At 38.5% G+C, this 19005-nt stretch overlaps 1 protein-coding gene across 1 annotated transcript; it reads right to left on the bottom strand.

The window, feature by feature from the left end:
* Window positions 1-10390: 10390 nt before the first annotated feature.
* LOC145535395 (ferritin heavy chain-like) lies at window positions 10391-11262 on the bottom strand. The gene has a single exon (XM_081563822.1). It carries the CDS (start codon window positions 11108-11110, stop codon window positions 10559-10561), a length of 552 nt encoding a protein of 183 aa, XP_081419948.1. The 5' UTR covers window positions 11111-11262; the 3' UTR covers window positions 10391-10558.
* Window positions 11263-19005: the final 7743 nt, after the last annotated feature.

The following is a 19005-nucleotide window of genomic DNA, read 5'->3' as shown; positions in this document are numbered from 1 at the left end:
TCAATGCTATTCTCTCAGATCATCCCACCCTCGCCTTCTCCCTCAGAGTTCAAAAGACTGTTCTATACATCTGTGTCTCTTTTGCTGTCTCGCATATAGGGTTTTTGTTACCATCTTTCTAAATTTCATATATATGTGTTAGTATACTGTATTGGTGTTTTTCTTTCTGGCTCACTTCACACTCTATAATACGCTCCAGTTTCATCTACCTCATTAGAACTGATTCAAATGTATTTTTTTTTAATGGCTGAGTAATATCCCATTCTGTATATGTACCACAGCTTTCTTATCCATTCGTCTGCTGATGGACATCTTGGTTGCTTCCATGTCCTGGCTATTATAAACAGTGCTGCGATGAACATTGGGGTGTACATGTCTCTTTCAATTCTGGTTTCCTTGGTGTGTATGCCCAGCAGTGGGATTGCTGGGTCATATGGTAGTTCTATTTCCAGTTTTTTGAGTAATCTCCACACTGTTCTCCATAGTGGCTGTACTAGTTTGCATTCCCACCAACAGTATAAGAGGGTTCCCTTTTCTCCACACCCTCTCCAGCATTTATTGCTTATAGATTTTTGGATAGCAGCCATTCTGACTTGTGTGAAATGGTACCTCATTGTGGTTTTGATTTGCATTTCTCTGATAATGAGTGATGTTGAGCATTTTTTCATGTGTTTGTTAGCCATCTGTATGTCTTCTGTGGAGAAATGTCTGTTTAGTTCTTTGGCGCATTTTTTGATTGGGTAGTTTATTTTTCTGAAATTGAGCTACAGGGATTGCTTGTATATTTTTGAGATTAATTCTTTGTCACTTGCTTCATTTGCTATTATTTTCTCCCATTCTGAAGGCTGTCTTTTCACCTTGCTTATAGTTTCCTTTGTTGTGCAAAAGCTTTTAATTTTAATTGGGTCCCATTTGTTTATTTTTGCTTTTATTTCCAATACTCTGGGAGGTGGGTCATAGAGGATCCTTCTGTGATTTATGTCGGAGAGTGTTTTGCCTATGTTTTCCTCTAGGAGTTTTATAGTTTTTGGTCTAAAGTTTAGATCTTTAATCCATTTTGAGTTTATTTTTGTGTATGGTGTTAGAAAGTGCTGTAGTTTCATTCTTTTACAAGTGGTTGACCAGCTTTCCCAGCACCACTTGTTAAAGAGATTGTCTTTTCTCCATTGTATATTCTTGCCTCCTTTGTTGAAGATAAGGTGTCCATAGGTGCGTGGATTTATCTCTGGGGTTTCTATTTTGTTTCATTGATCTATATTTATGTCCTTGTGCCAGTACTATACTGTCTTGATGACTGTGGCTTTGTAGTATACCCTGAAGTCAGGCAGGTTGATTCCTCCAGTTCCATTCTTCTTTCTCAAGATTGCTTTGGCTATTTGAGGTTTCTTATATTTCCATACAAATTGTGAAATTATTTGTTCTAGTTCTGTGAAAAATACCGTTGGAAGCTTGGTAGGGATTGCATTGAATCTATAGATTGCGTTGAGTAGTATACTCATTTTCACTATATTAATTCTTCCAATCCATGAACATGGTATATTTCTCCATCTGTTGGTGTCCTCTTTTATTTCTTTCATCAGTGTTTTATAGTTTTCTATATAGAATGCTTTTGTTTCTTTAGGTAGATATATTCCTAAGTATTTTATTCTTTTCGTTGCAATGGTGAATGGTATTGTTTCTTTAATTTCTCTTTCTGTTTTCTCATTGTTAGTGTATAGGAATGCAAGAGATTTCTGTGCGTTAATTGTATATCCTGCAACTTTACTATATTCATTGATTAGCTCTAGTAATTTTCTGGTAGAATCTGTAGGGTTTTCTATGTAGAGGATCATGTCATCTGCAAACAGTGAGAGTTTTACTTCTTCTTTTCCTATCTAGATTCCTTTTATTTCTTTTTCTGCTCTGATTGCTGTGGCCAAAACTTCCAAAACTATGTTGAATAGTAGTGGTGAGAGTGGGCACCCTTGCCTTGTTCCTGACATTAGGGGAAATGCTTCCAGTTTTTCACCATTGAGGATAATGTTTACTGTAGTTTGTCATATATAGCTTTTATTATGTTGAAGTATGTTCCTTCTATTCCTGCTTTCTCTAGGGTTTTTTATCATAAATGGATGTTGAATTTTGTCAAAGGCTTTCTCTGTATCTATTGAGATAATCATATGGTTTTTATCTTTCAATTTGTTAATGTGGTGTATTATACTGATTGATTTGCGGATATTAAAGAATCCTTGCATCCCTGGGATAAAGCCCACTTGGTCATGATGTATGATCTTTTTAATATGTTGTTGGATCCTGTTTGCTAGGATTTTGTTAAGGATTTTTGCATCTATGTTCATCAGTGATATTGACCTGTAGTTTTCTTTTTTTGTGGCATCTTTGTCTGGTTTTGGTATTAGGGTGATGGTGGCCTCATAGAATGAGTTTGGAAGTTTACCTTCTTCTGCAATTTTCTGGAAGAGTTTGAGTAAGATAGGTGTTAGCTCTTCTCTAAATTTTTGGTAGAATTCTGCTGTGAAGCTGTCTGGTCCTGGGCTTTTTTTTGTTGGAAGATTTCTGATTACAGTTTAGATTTCCATGCTTGTGATGGGTCTGTTAAGATTTTCTATTTCTTCCTGGTTCAGTTTTGGAAAGTTATACTTTTGTAAAAATTTGTCCATTTCTTCCAAGTTGTCCATTTTATTGGCATATAGTTTCTGATAGTAAGTAGTCTCTTATGATCCTTTGTATTTCTGTGTTGTCTGTTGTGATTTCACCATTTTCATTTCTAATTTTGTTGATTTGACTCTTCTCCCTTTGTTTCTTGATGAGTCTGGCTAATGTTTTTTCAATTTTATTTATCTTCTTAAAGAACCAGCTTTTAGCTTTGTTGATTTTTGCTGTGGTCTTGTTTTTTCTTTTGCATTTATTTCTGCCCTAATTTTTAAGATTTCTTTCCTTCTACTAATCCTGGGGTTCTTCATTTCTTCCTTTTATAGTTAGTTGCTTTAGGTGTAGAGTTAGGTTATTTATTTGACTTTTTTCTTGTTTCTTGAGGTAAGCCTGTATTGCTGTGAGCCTTCCCCTTAGCACTGCTTTTACAGTGTCCCATAGGTTTTGGGTTGTTGTAGTTTCATTTTCATTCATTTCTATGCGTATTTTGATTTATTTTTTGAATTCTGCTATGATTTGTTGGTTATTCAGAAGCCTGTTGTTTAGCCTCCATATGTTGGAATTTTTAATAGATTTTTCCTGTAATGGACATCTAATCATACTGCATTGTGGTCAGAGAAGATGATTGGAATGATTTCAATTTTTTTGAATTTACCAAGGCTAGATTTATGGCCTAGGATGTGATCTATCCTGGAGAAGGTTCCGTGTGCACTTGAGAAAAAGGTGAAATTCATTGTTTTGGGGTGAAATGTACTATAGGTATCAATTAGGTCTAACTGGCCCATTGTGTCATTTAAAGTTTGTGTTTCCTTGTTTATTTTCTGTTTAATTGATCTATCCGTAGGTGTGAGTTGGGTATTAAAGTCTACCACCCTTATGGCAGAAAGTGAAGAGGAACTAAGTAGCCTCTTGATGAAGGTGAAAGAGGAGAGTGAAAAAGTTGGCTTGAAGCTCAACATTCAGAAAACTTAGATCATGGCATCTGGTCCAATCACTTCATGAGAAATAGATGGGGAAACAGTGGAAGCAGTTTCAGACTTTATTTTTTTGGGCTCCAAAATCACTGCTGATGATGATTGCAGCCATGAAATTAAAAGACGCTTACTCCTTGGAAGGAAGGTTATGACCAACCTAGATAGCATATTTAAAAGCAGAGACATTACTTTGCCAACAAAAGTCCGTCTAGTCAAGGCTATGGTTTTTCCAGTGGTCATGTATGGATGTGAGAGTTGGACGGTGAAGAAAGCTGAGCGCCGAAGAATTGATGCTTTTGAACTGTGGTGTTGGAGAAGACTCTTGAGAGTCCCTTGGACTGCAAGGAGATCCAATCAATCCATCCTAAAGGAGATCAGTCCTGGTTGTTCATTGGAAGGTCTGATGTTGAAGCTGAAGCTCCAATACTTTGGCCACCTCATGCGAAGTGTTGACTCATTGGAAAAGACCCTGATGCTGGGTAGGATTGAGGGCCGGAGGAAAAGGGGACAACAGAGGATGAGATGGTTGGATGGCATGACCGACTCGATGGACATGGGTTTGGGTAGACTCCGGGAGTTGGTGATGGACAGAGAGGCCTGGTGTGCTGAAATTCATGGGGTCGCAAAGAGTCAGACACGACTGAGCGACTGAACTGAACTGAACTATTATTGTGTTATTGTTAATTTCCCCTTTCATACTTATTAGCATTTGTCTTACATATTGTGGTGCTCCTATGTTGGGTGCATATATATTTATAATTGTTATATCTTCTTCTTGAACTGATCCTTTGATCATTATGTAGTGTCCTTCTTTGTCTCTTTTCACAGCCTTTATTTTAAAGTCTATTTTATCTGAATGAGTATTGCTACTCCTGCTTTTCTTTGGTCTCCATTTGCAAGAAATATCTTTTTTCCAGCCCTTTACTTTCTTCTTTAAATGTTAGGTTGGATTCATCCTGGACTTTTCTTTGTTGAGAAGGTATTTTTTACTGATTCAATCTCTTTACTTCTTATTGGTCTTTGCAGATTATTTCTTAAGTTTTTGGTAGTTTTTGTTTCTAGTAATTTGTCTGTTTTATCTAGGTTATCACAGTTCTTGACACATTTGTTCTTTAAATCAGTAGTAATGTCCCCATATTCATTCTAGGTTTTAGTTACTTGTTTTACTTTTTTAGTATAACCTAAAGTTTGTTACTGTTGTTGATATTTGTAAAGAAAGAACTATCAGTTTCATTGATTTGCTTCTCTGTTTTCCCATTCTCTACTTCATATATCTCCATTCTAATTTTTTTTATTTCCTTCTTTGTGCTAGTTCTTCTAGTTTCTCAAGATGTAAAGTAATATTTGAAATCTTTCTTTTTAAGTTTAGGCTCTTATAGTAATGAATTTTCCTCTAAGCAAGGCTTTACATGCATTCCATTCAATTAAGTAATTAGTAACAAGGGAAGGCTTACTTCTGCTCTTTTCCTGTTTATTTTCTATGTATCTTATTTTTGTTCCTCATTCCCTCTGTTGCTAAATTCTTTCAAGTTTGATTTATTTTTTGTACTGAACCATTCTGATTCCCTCTCATTAATTTCCTTTGTATATTTTTATTTACTTTTTAAATGATTACCTTGCAGACTGTATTTAATATGTTCAGTTTAGAGCAATGATTTTGAATTAGTAGTAAATTAGTTTCAAGTGTACAAAATATGCCACTACACAGCTCCATATTCCCCCCTTTATGTTGTTGTCAGAAATATCTTAAATATATATATATATATTGTTCCCATTAGTATACATTTATGACAAATATTTATGACTTTTTAAATATCCTAGAGGATAAAGGAGTTCTCAGTGAAATATACAATAATAGTGGCTTTTATATACATTTATGTAGTTATATTTAACAATATTCTTTATTTCTTCATATAGATTCTTGTTACTATCTACAAATAAACAAATAAAGATATACTCATCTCCATTAGTAATTAGAGAAATTTTTAAAAAATCACAATAAGGTACTACTTAACACCTAGTAGAATGGCTATTATTTAAAGTAAATAGGCAGTTTTGTGTATTGCCAAAGCATTACACAAATTGGAACTTCACACATTGCTAATGGAAATGAGAAATTATGCAGACACTTTGGAAAACAGATTGGCAGTTTCTTTTTTTTTAATTTATTTTTTAATTGAAGGATAATTGCTTTACAGAATTTTGTTGTTTTCTGTCAAACCTCAACATGAATCAGCCATAGGGATACCTATGTCCCCTCCTTCTTGAACCTCCCTCCCATCTCCCTCCCCATCCCACCCCTCTTGATTGATACAGAGCCCCTATTTGCATTCCCTGAGACATACAGCAAATTCCCATTGGTTATCTGTTTTTCATAGGGTAATGTAAGTTTCAATGTTACTCTCTCCATACATCTCACCCTGTCCTCCCCTCTCCCTGTGTCCATCAGTCTATTCTTTATGTCTGTTTCTCCATTGTTGCCCTGCCAGAGTCCTGCTCCAGCTGGTCCAGGGGTTCCCTCAGGATGGACAGCGTCGGCGGAGAAAATGATACAGTCTCTCGCTCAAAGCACTGGGCTGCATGCATTTTTAAGCATCAGGTTTTCTTTTATACTTTTACAAAAGCATTAGGTCAGAGGTATGACATCTTCAGTTTCCCCTCACCCATATTTACTGTCTCCATAAATCATTGTTGTCCTTCAGAGTTCCCTCTTAAGTGTCCTTGTGATAACATTGTAACTCAAGTTTGTCTCTGGGCTCTATATCACATTCCTCAGTTTATTTCTTATCTCTCTAAATCCTGTTATCCCCTAGTAACTTAAGCTCATCATCTCCTAAAAAGGCTTTTAGCTATTAGTATCTCTAAAATATCTAGTTTCTATAAGCTATAGTAAAATATGCCAACACTACAACATACCTTAAACTTTTAGCTTCTAACTATTCTTAATTATTCCTAACCCCTAAACTCAGCAAACTTCTTTTGCCATAAACATTCCCCTTACAGGCAGGTTTCAGATAACATTGTTTCCCATGGTCTCAAGCTGCAGCCTATGTGTTTATCCTGGAACATTCTTTGTAAAGATCCTTGAAAAAATGTCAATAGTTAACTTTATGGATTATAACATTCTTTCCAGCCAACTCAACCAGAGGAAGGAAAGGACAAGTCAGAATCACAAGACCTAACTCCTTCATCCCAGGACCGTGCCTGCAGGATGAGGAGAGGGGGTTGGGGCCATGCCTCCATTTTGTCAGTAATGCCTATCGCGGCTCCCAACATCACCCTGCATAAATTGTTCGGTACCATCTTTCTAGATTCCATATATATGTGTTGCTGCTGCTGCTAATTCGCTTCAGTCATGTCCAACTCTGTGCAACCCCATAGATGGCAGCCCACCAGGCTCCGCTGTCCCTGGGATTCTCCAGGCAAGAATACTGGAGTGGGTTGCCATTTCCTTCTCCAGTGCATGAAAGGGAAAAGTGAAAGTGAAGTTGCTCAGTCGTGTCCGACTCTTAGCGACCCCATGGACCGTAGCCTACCAGGCTCCTCCGTCCATGGGATTTTCCAGGCAAGAGTACTGGAGTGGGGTGCCATTGCCTTCTCCTATATATGTGTTAGTATACGATATTTATCTTTCTCTTTCTGACTTCAGTCTATATAATAGGCTCTAGGTTCATCCACCTCATTAGAACTGACTCAAATGTGTTCCTTTTTATGGCTGAGTAATATTCCATTGTGTACATGTACCACAACTTCTTTACACAATCATCTGTCAATGGACATCTAGGTTGCTTCCATGTTCTAGCTATTGTAAATAGTGCTGCAATGTACAGTGGGATATATGTGTCTTTTTCAATTTTGGTTTCCTCAGGGTCGGAATTCTCTAGTGGCTCAGACGGTAAAGAGTCTGCCTGCAAAATGGGAGACCTGGGTTCGATCCCTGGGTCAAGAAGATCCCCTGGAGAAGGAAATGGGAACCCCTCCAATATTCTTGCCTGGAAAATCCCATGAACTATAGCCTGCCAAGCTCCTCCGTCTATGGGGTCGCAAAGAGTCAGACATGACTGAGCGACTTCACTTCACTTTCTTTTCTCAGGGTATATGCCTAAGCGTGGGATTGCTGGGTCTTATGGTGGTTTTATTCCTAGTTTTTAAAGAAATCTTGATACTATTTTCCATAGTGGTTGTATCAATTTGCATTCCCATCAGTAGTTTAAGAGGGTTCCCTTTTCTCCACACCCTCTCCAGCATTTATTGTTTGATGATGGCCATTCTGACTGGTGTGAGATATATCATTGTAGTTTTGATTTGCATTTCTCTAATAATAAGCGATGTTGAACACCTTTTCATGTGTTTGTTAGCCATCTGTATGTCTTCTTCGGAGAAATGTCTGTTTAGGTCTTTTTCCCGTTTTTTTGTTGCGTTATTTGTTTTTCTGGTATTGAGTTGTATGAGCTGCTTGTATATTTTGGAAATTAATCCTTTGTTAGTTGTTTCATTGGCTATTATTTTCTCCCATTCTGAGGGTTGTCTTTTCACCTTGTTTATAGTTTCCTTTGTTGTGCAAAAGCTTTTAATTTTAACTAGGTCCCACTTGTTTACTTTTATTTTTATTTAGATTGGCAGTTTCTCATGGAGTTAAATCTATGTTTACCATATGCCATTGCAATATCAGCCCTAAAATATCTTGCCAGGAGAAATTAAGACATTCTTTTTAAATTTGTATATGAATGTTCACAGTAGCAGTATTCCCTAAAGCCTGTAACTAAAACAACTCAAATGTCTTCCAACTGGTGAATGAACAGAAGTAGCATATCTATGGAGTAGAATATTATTCAGCAATAAAAAAGAATGAAGTATATAGGGTTATCGTTACCATCTTTCAAATTCCATATATATGCATTAGTATACTGTATTGTTGTTTTTCTTTCTGGCTTACTTCACTCTGTATAATGGGCTCCAGTTTCATCCATCTCAGTAGAACCGATTCAAATGTATTTTTTTTAATGGCTGAGTAATATTCCATTGTGTATATGTACCACAGCTTCCTTATCCATTCGTCTGCTGATGGACATCTAGGTTGCTTCCATGTCCTGGCTATTGTAAACAGTGCTGCGATGAACATTGGGGTACACGCGTCTCTTTCAATTCTGGTTTAGGGAGAAGGTGAGGGTGGGACGTTCTGGGAGAATAGCATTGAAACATGTATATTATCATATGTGAAACAGAACACCATTCCATGTTCGATGCATGAGACAAGGGCTCAGGGCCGGGGCAATGGGATGATCCAGAAGGATGGGATGGGGAGGGAGGTGGGTGGGGGGTCCAGGAGGGGGAACACATGTAAACCCATGGCTAATTCATGTCAATGTATGGCAAAAACTATTGCAATGTTGTGAAGTGATTGGCCCCCAACTAAAATAAATAAATTTATAAATAAAAAAAAAAAAAAAAAGAATGAAGTAGCAATAAGTAACACAGGTAAACCTCAAAAACACTATGCCCAATGAAAGAAATTCGACTGAAAAGAATGCATATTGTATGTTTCCAATTATAGTAAATGTCTTGAAAAGGCAGATGTGTAGAGACCAAAAATAGATCAGTGTTTACCAGGGTGTGTCTAGGGGTGGTATTACAGAGAGACTAAGTGGGCATGAGGTATTTGGAGTGTGATAAAAATATTCTAAAATTAGTTCTGATGATGGTTGTACAGCTCTGTAAATATATCAAAGTCATTGAATTGGGTGATTTCAGGGTCACTGTCAAAAGAAAGAAACCCCAAGGACCTGTCTCTCCATAGAAACACCCATTGGATAGAGACGATTGGGAGCTTTGGAACAGTGACAAAATGAATAAATGAATAATTCACAACAAATGTTTTTATATACTTTGATTGCGGAATCTTATGGATGCATTACTACTTCTAAAACTTAACACAAAGAAATTCACTCTTCCAGGGAAGAAAAAAAAAGTACAGATAACTCTTTCAGGAATCCTAATTTTGACTTAAAAGTAGAGAGTGGCAGGTGAGGATTAAGAGACCTGTGTGTTTAGTGAGCACCAAGTATGAAATAAGTCATTCAGGGCTGGAAACAGCAGAGAACATGGACACAGGGTCTGAACACCTGAAAGAAACATACAAACACCACTTATAAACCTGTCATTTAAAAAATAAAATAAAACAGGGATAATGCCATTCATCCTACAGAAATATTGCCTAAATGAAATCACCTATGTAATATTGATTACATAGCTCAAGGAAATGAGATGGCAACATAGCAGAAAATAGGCAGTTTATTCCCTTTTGAAGCCAGATAATTCTAGCCTCCATTCACCAGGGCTTCTCTTCACTTTGAGCTTATCAAAGAGGGATTTTGCCAATCTGACTTCTGGACCCCCCATCTTGCTACCCAGAATTAAGCATTAACATTTCACATAAAGTGAAAACCCCCTTCATTTCAACCCTTGCCCAACACCATTCCCTTCACTTTCCCCAGATCAACCCCAATCACTATTTTCAGAGTGTTTTTATACTTTAACTCTGCTCAGGCATCCACCCTCACCAGGGCCCCAGACCACCCCTCACCCAACATTGGTTTACTAGGGGAGGAATGATTTTGTGTTTTCCACTGTCCCATAGAACATCTTCCCTCTCCATCAGGTGGAGATCCTAAGCTGCACGTGGACGAGGCCTAGGTAGCTGGAGAAATTCTTGTATACCTGTTTTAAAGTTTAAAAGGTGAGAGATTTGAACATACAAATTAGAGATGTTTATTTATGCATCAACTAATAACTTTATTTGAAAAACCAATGACTTTATGTGAAGAACTGCCAAAACTGCGAGAAAAAAACTCTGCAAGGGCAATACTGCAGACTGCATGGCAGGCAGGGTGACCTTGGGCAGTCACCCAGGACTCGGGGAAAAGTCCAGTCCAGGATCAGTCCTCCTTGTCGCCGTCACCCAGGGTGAGCTTGTCAAAGCCATACTCTGCCAGGCCGCCTTCCGGGGACCCCACGTTGCTCAGGTTGCTGACATGGTCCCCCAGCTCCTTGATGAACTTGAAATGCTGGTCCAGGTAGCCAGTCCCCAGGAAGTGGCACAGGTGGGCATCGCTGCTGTCGGTGGCCAGCTGGTGCAGGTCGAGCAGGCTCTGGTTGACGCACTTCTCCAGGTGCAGGGTGTCTTGCATGGCCTGGAGTCCGCTCTGCCACTCTTGGCTCTCGGGCTTTCTGATGTCGAGGAAGCAGATGCGGCCCCCACGCTGGTTCTGCAGGAACATCAGGCTCTCGGCTGTCTTGCTGTGTTCGTGGGAGCGCAGCAGGAAGAAGCGGTAGAAATGCTTCAAGGCCACGTCATCACGGTTGAGGTAGAAGGCCACGGCCAGGCACTGGAAGGAGGCGTGGAGCTCCAGGGCGGCGTGGCTGTTGACCGCGGCCTCACACTCGAGGCAGTAGTTCTGACTCACCTGCGAGGGCGGCGCGGGCAGCATGGCGGGCGACTCCAAGACCCAGGGAATGGCGCCTCAGGTAAGGCGTGAATGGGGCGGGCATCGGTGGGGGTGTGAGCGCCAACAGCCTCCTCGGAGCCTTCCCATGGTGGACGATGCGGGCGGCCGGAGGCAGGCTCCGGGCCAGACGGCAGTTGGCTGGGTGTGGGGCTCTGGGATGGACGGGTAATGGTGTCCGTTGGGCGGGGTCAGTGCCTGGGCTTGAGATTGGTTAAAGAAGAGGTCACATGGGTGGGCGGGATCCGTGGGTGGGATCAGTGGGCAGGCGGGGTCTATGGTCTTGACCCTCCTTCTTTCTGCCTGGTGACCTAATGGCTGTTGAGGAGGGACTATAAGACAATTTCAACTATCAGCTCCTGGGAAATAACCCAGAAAATATCTACTCCATGTCTCTCTCCAGGTCCTTCTCACCTCTCTACTTTCTGATTCAAGTGAAATGGTCAGACTACAGTGTATAGAAGCTAGTCTCCTGAGTGGCTGATTAGAGGCTGGCTAACATGTCATTTAAGTGTGGAAGAAGCCCCTTCAGGGTGTGCCTTGACCAATGAGACATGGGGGGCTGGAGAGAGCCTGGAAGATAAATACCAATGCCACCCTCTTCCACAATGTCAAGTGATCTGAGGCATGCTTTCAGATTCTTAACCTCTAGAGAAGCCTGCTCAGTGAATGACCTGCTTTTTTGTGGCTCATTAGGAAGCAGTGGCCAGCGTGATAAACACATAGGATTACATTTCTTCACATCTTTCCCTGCCTGATGTTTCATTTTTCTCACCCTTATTGCTGTGAGTTCACACATTCTAACAAAGTTAGCATTTTAACGGCATTTAAGCTGAGTCTCAGTCTCTGTTTTCTAAAAATCAAGGCTCATTTCTGGGAATTTCCCTATCTGCTATATGCTTTATTATATATTGTTTCCATTTTCTCATATATTTTCTACCTATTAGTTCTTTGAGAATTTCCTCTCTGTTACTAGCTGGTTGCGATTTCTGTCCTCCCTTGGTCCTATTGTATTGTGGCAGGATTGCTTTGATTACTTTACCATCTCTCTAATTTGCTATTCAGCAGTGCCTATTCTATTATTCTATTTATTGGACTTTTTATTCCAACAATTAATGTTTTAATTTTCATGATCTCTAGTTTATTTTTATGGGTGAAATATAAATATATATATATATATATTTTTTTTTACTGCCTGAGGATATTAAGAGTATTTATTCTAAAGTTCTGTTCTTACTCTACTAATGCTTTGTCTTTGGGTATTAGTGAGGTTTTTGTTATGTATTTTTATTTTGAAATATTCTCAAAGTTTCAGAAAAGTTGCAAGGATAGTACAAAGAACTTGTAGTTTCTGAACCATTTGAGAATAAGTTGTTAAATACTTTAGTGTCTAATTTCTGAAAACACATGGAAATTCTCCTGTAGCTACAACAGGCAAAATTGAGGAATGAACATTGATGCATTCCTACCATCAAATACTCACATGCCATTCAAGTTTTTTTCCAGTTATCCCCCAAATGCCTTATGCAGTAAAAGGACCCAATCTGGAATCTCATGTGACAGTTAGTTATCATAACTATTAGCTTCCTTCAGTCTGGCATAATTCTTGAGTCTCTCCTTGTCTTGCATGCCTTGACGCTTTTGAGAATCATGAGCCAGTTATTTTGTAGAATGTTTCTTAATTTCAGCTTGTGTAGTGTTTTGAGTATAAAGGCTTTTTTTTTTCCGTTTATTCAGTTTGATATTTCTTCTTTATAGTTTATTTTTTTAAGTTTTTCTTCAAACATTTGATGATTCTTAATTCATGATTGGTTTTTAGATTCCTTTTTAAGCATTCAGCTGTGTGAATTTAGAAAGCTGGGGAGATCAGAGGTGGGACAGCTTCTACTCTGGCCAGTCATTAGTGAAGTTGGAGAGAATCAACTCATATTTTTGGTGAAGTGCTAGATTTGGATTCTCCTTGTTCTTCCCGGGTTTTTCTACTCACCTGTGGGTACTGTCCCAACCTGTGACAGAAGCTTCCACACATCCTGCTCTGATCTAAAAGCATTTACCCCCCTCTTGCTACTGCTCATTGTGGGGACTAGGAAGCAGTTGTGGGCAACAGTATGTGTTCTTCCTGTGGTATCCAACTAATCACCTTCTTAGATGTGTCCAGACTCAAGGCTGAAGGATCCTATGCATAATTGGAAAGAGTAGAGCCAAGCATGTTCTATCTAATTAATCAGTTCAGAACCTGTCTAGTAAAATTTGGAAGTGGATTATGTTCCCAGTGAGTTTGTATTGCTGAGGAGGGCCCAGTAACATTTATATACAGCATTTATATGGCTTCTTCCTTTCTTTGAACAAGCATGACAGGAAAGGGAAGAAAAGATAATCAGAGATGAGGGACAAAAACCACAAACCAAACTCCAAAAACTGCCTTGTGTTGAGAACATAAAGCAGAAATATCTGCAAGTTGGGGCATTCACAGAGAGGTAGTTGCCGATCTAGAAGTTGTTCAAAAATGTAAAAGGCACCTCATCAACTTGAATGTTCCAGGGAAAATGGCTGGACCAACACACAAGTCACTTAACGTCTTTAATTTCTTCATCTATAAAATAAGATTATGAAACCCAAACTTCTGGCGAAAATAAATAGGTAGAACACATGAAAATTGGGAAGTTCCATGCAAAAAGTATTCTATTGAAATTGTCACAGGGGAAGGTGGAGGACACATTGCTAAAATGCATTATCTATGCTGTGTAATACCACTGCCAAATAATTTTACTAACTATTAAAGATGAATAACTTGGGAAAGAAGAAGTCAAAGGTTGGTTGCATCTTGCTTAAAATACCCATAGATAGTATTTGTGCAAGGTGGCATAATTGATATAAAGTAAAGTGATGCAATTTGATATAAAGTAAATTGATACAGTTTATCAATAAATATATCAATATATCAATTGATATAAAGTAAAACTTCTTTCATTTTGGAAAAGTGTTATAATTTGTATTTAGGACACTTGAATGGAGGTTAATCAAGTGGGAAGGGATTGGTAGCTGTCTTGGTGGACACTGGCCTACTTACTGACTTTGTAGAATAAACCCAGCAACAGGCTATATGTAAATAAATGGTTATGGGTCAGTTCCAGTAAAATTTTATTACAAAAGCAGATGGTAAAAATCACAGAAAGTTATTTTGTGGATACCACTAAAATGATTCTAAAATTGGTAAGCAGAGGCAAAAAGAAAAAACGAAACATAAGAGTGAATACACTATTAAAGGAGAACAATTAAATTGGAAAACTGACATTACTCAACCTCAAGACTTACTATAAAGCAATGGTAGTTGAGACAGCATGATATTGGTGAAAGAATAGCCAAATAGTTCAATGAACAACCTAGGGAATAGGTAAAGAATCTGCCTGCAACGCAGGAGACATTTGTTGGATCCTTGGGCTGGGAAGATACCTTGGAGACAGGAATGGCAACACATTCCAGGATTCTTGCCTAGAGAATTCCATGAACAGAGGAGCCTGGCGGGCTACAGTCCATGGGGTTGCAAAGAGTCAGACACGACTGAACACACACACTTTATCTGCGAGCAGTGTTAGGACCCCCAAATGGATATACTAAACCACCACAAGGGAGTCCAGAAATACAACCAAATAAATATAATCAAGTGATCTTTAACAAAGAAGAAAAGGCAATACACTGGAGCAAAGATAGTATTTTCAAGAAATGGTGCTGAAACAACTGGACATCCACATGCAAAGAAATGACAGACACTGTACATCATTTATAAAATTTAATTTAAAATGGATCATACACTAAATGTAAAATGTCAAGTTATAAAGCTTCTAGAATATAACAGTGGAGAAAGCTCAGATGACCTTGGGTATGTAATTGATAAACTGTATTTTATTAAAATTAAAAACTTCTGCCCTGTGAAAGACAATATTAAAAAATGAGAAGAGAAGGCACAGATTGGGAAAAAATATTTGCAGAAGACACATGATCAAGGACTGTTATCCAAAATAGACAAATAACTCTTAAAACCTAACAATAAGAAAACAAACAGTGTAGTTTTAAAATGGGACAAAGACCTTAACAGCTCATCAAAGAAGATATACAAATGGGAAACAAGCATATGAAAAGATGCTCCATATCGTATGTCATCAGGGATGTTAACACAAATACCTGCATGCAGATGTTTGTGGCAGCTTTATTCACAATGCCCAAGGTGTCCTTCCATATGTGTAGAGATAAAATAAATTTGGATACAACCAGACAGTGGAATACTAATCAGCACTAAAGAGTTAGGAGGTATCAAGATATGGAAAGACATGGAGAAGACATAAATGCATTTTATCAAGTGAAAGAAGCCAATCTAAGAAGGCTATATATATTGTATGATTCCAACTGTATCACAATCTAGAAGAGACAAAAGTATGTTAACATTAAACAGAACAGTATGGTATTGGCATAAAAACAGACACACAGATCAGTGGAGCAAAAAAGAGCCCAGAAATAAACCCAATTTAATTAATTTATGACAAAGGAGCCAAGAATATACGATGGAGAAAAGACAATCTCTATAGTAAATAGTATTGGGAAAACAGGACGTCCACATGGAAAACAATGAAACTGGACCACTATTTTACACCATAAACCAAAATCAACTTGAAATGGGTTAAAGACTTGAACGTAAGACTGCAATCGTAACACTTGTAGGAGAAAACAGAGGCATTAGTAAACTCCTTGACATTAGTCTTGGAGGTGAGGTTTTGTATTTGACACCAAAGTGAAGGCAAGAAAAGCAAAAATAAACAGGTGGGACTACATGAAACTAAAAGACTTCTGCACGGCAAAGTAAAACTTTCAACAAAATAAAAAGGCAACCTGTTGGATGGGAGAAAATATTTGCAAATGATAAATCTGATAAGGCCGCGGTCCCCAGGCTTTTTGGCACCAGGGACCAATTTTGTGGAAGACAATTTTTTCATGGACTGGGGGTGGGGGGATGGTTTCAGGATGATTCAAGCACATTACATACTTTGTGAACTTTATTTCTAATCTAATGCTGCTGCTGATCTGACTGGAGGTAGGTGACTCCTGTGATAAGGGGTTAATCTCCAAAATAGCAAGAAAAAAAAAAGATTACTAAAACTGACAGAAGATCTGAATCAATGTTTCTGCAAAGAAGACATACAGATGGCTAAGAGGTACATGAAAAAGTATTCAGCATCAATGTTATCATCAGACAAATGCAAATCAAAACCACCACAGATATCACCCCCCACCTTTTAGAATGGCTATTATCTAAAAGACAAGAAATAATATGTATTGGTGAGGATGTAGAGTAAAGGAAACTCTTGTGTACTGTTAATAGAATTGTAAATTGGTGCAGCCACTATGGAGAACACTATGGAGGTTTCTGAAAAAGTTAAAAATAGAACTATCATAAGATATAGCAATTTCACTTCTGGTTATTTATGCAAAGGAAATGAAAACAATAACTCAAACAGATGTGTGTACTTCCATGTCCACTTCAGCATTATTTACAATAGCCTAGACATGGAAGCAACCTGAATGTTCATTGATGAATGAATAAAGATGTGGCTTATATATACAATGGAACATTATTCAGTGATACAAAAAAGGAAATTGTGCTATTTGCAACAAAATGGGTGGACTTGGAGGGCATTCAGTTCACTTCAGTCACTTCACTCAGTTGTATCTGACTCTGCAACCCCATGGACTGCAGCTAGCCAGGCCTCCCTGTCCATCATCAACTTCCGGAGTTTACTCAAACTCATGTCCATTGAGTTGGTGATGCCATCCATCCATCTCATCCTCTGTCGTCCCTTTCTTCTCCCTCCCTCAATCTTTCCCAGCATCAGGATCTTTTCTTTCTTTCTTTTTTTTTTTTTGCTTTGAACGGAATTTAACATGATCAGAAATGTAAACTCATTTCACAGTAATAGCAAATTAATTAGTTACTCCACATCCTTACCAACTTACAATTTCAAATGAGTCAGTACTTCACATCAGGTGGCAAAATTACTGGAGTTTCAGCTTCAGCATCAGTCCTTCCAACAAATATTCAGAACTGATTTCGTTTAGGATGGACTGATTGGATCTCCTTGCAGCTCAAGGGACTCTCAAGAGTCTTCTCCAACACCACGCTTCAGAAGCATCAATTGTTTGGTGCTCAGCTTTCTTTATATTCCAATTCTCACATCCATACATGACCACTGGAAAAACCATAGCTTTGACTAGACGGAGCTTTGTTGGCAAAGTAATGTCTCTGCTTTTTAATATGCTGTCTAGGTTCGTCAGAACTTTCCTTCCAAGGAGTAAGCATCTTTTAATTTCATGGCTACAGTCACCATCTGCAGTGATTTTGGAGCCCAGAAAAATGAAGTCAGCCACTGTTTCCACTGTTTCCCCATCTATTTGTCATGAAGTGATGGGACCAAATACCATGATCTTAGTTTTCTGAATGTTGAATTTAAACCAACATTTTCACTCTCCTATTTTGCTTTCATCAAGAGGCTCTTTAGCTCTTCTTTGCTTTCTTCCATGAAGGTGGTGTCATCTGTGTATCTGAGGTTATTGATATTTCTTCCAGTCATCGTGATTCCAGCTCATGCTACATCGAGCCCACCATTCTCATGATGTACTCTGCGTATAAATTAAATAAGCAGGGTGACAATATATAGCCTTGACGTACCCCTTTCCCGATTTGGAACCAGTCTGTTGTTCCATGTCCACTTCTAACTGTTGCTTCCTGACCTGCATACAGATTTCTCAAGAGGCAGTACAGGTGGTCTGGTATTCCCATCTCTTGAAGAATTTTCCAGTTTGTTGTGATCCACACAGTCAAAGGCTTCGGCATAGTCAATAAAGCAGAAATAGATGTTTTTCTGGAACTCTCTTGCTTTTCCGATGATCCAGCGGATGTTGGCAATTTGATCTCTGGTTCCTCTGCCTTTTCTAAATCCAGCTTGAACATCTGGAAATTCACCATTCACGTACTGTTGAACCCTGGCTTGAAGAATTTTGAGCATTACTTTGCTAGCGTGTGAGATGAGTGCAACTGTGCGGTAGCTTGAGCATTCTTTGGGTTTGTCTTTCTTTGGGATTGAAATGAAAACTGACCTTTTCTGGTCCTGTGGCCACTGCTGAGTTTTCCAAATTTGCTGGCATATTGTGTGCAGTGCTTTCAAAGCATTATCTTTTAGGATTTGAAATACCTCACATGGAAGGCATTAAACTAAATGAAATCAATCAGACTAAGAAAGACAGATACCATATGATCTCCTTTATATATGAGATCTAAAACAAGAACAACAGCCAAAAACCAAAACTTGTAGAGGACAGATTGGTAATTGCCAGAGCAAAGGTGAGGGGGTCAAGGAGAGCAAAACGGGTTAAGAGAGTCAAAAGACACAATCTTTCTGTTATAAGTCATGGGTTATAATGTATGGCATGGTGCCTGTAGTTAATAACACTATTTTATATTTGGAATTACCTAGTAGAGTAAATCTAAAAAGTTCTTATCACAAGTAAAAAATTTGTAACTATTGTATGGTAATGGATGTCAATACGTGGGATCATTTCACAACATATACAAATATCTAAGCATTATGTTATATAGCTAAAATCAGTGGTGTATGTCAATTATATCTCAATGTAAGAAATATGGAGACAGTAAAAAGATTAGTGGTTGAGAGGGGAGGAGGAAAGAATAGGTGAAGAAGGGTTTTTTTAGGGCACTGAAAATTGTACGTGGCTAGAATCAGGATTGCATGTCCCTATACATTTGTCCAAACCCACAGAATGTACACCACCAATAAGGAATCCTAACATAAACTGTGGCCTTTGAGTGATTA

The sequence above is a fragment of the Giraffa tippelskirchi genome, chromosome X (genome assembly GCF_054371585.1).
Source record: "Giraffa tippelskirchi isolate mGirTip1 chromosome X, T2T-mGirTip1v1.2.pri, whole genome shotgun sequence".
Lineage (NCBI taxonomy): Eukaryota > Metazoa > Chordata > Mammalia > Artiodactyla > Giraffidae > Giraffa > Giraffa tippelskirchi.
Note: the sequence above shows the minus strand (reverse complement) of the source record. Positions and strands in the feature narration are given on the sequence as shown.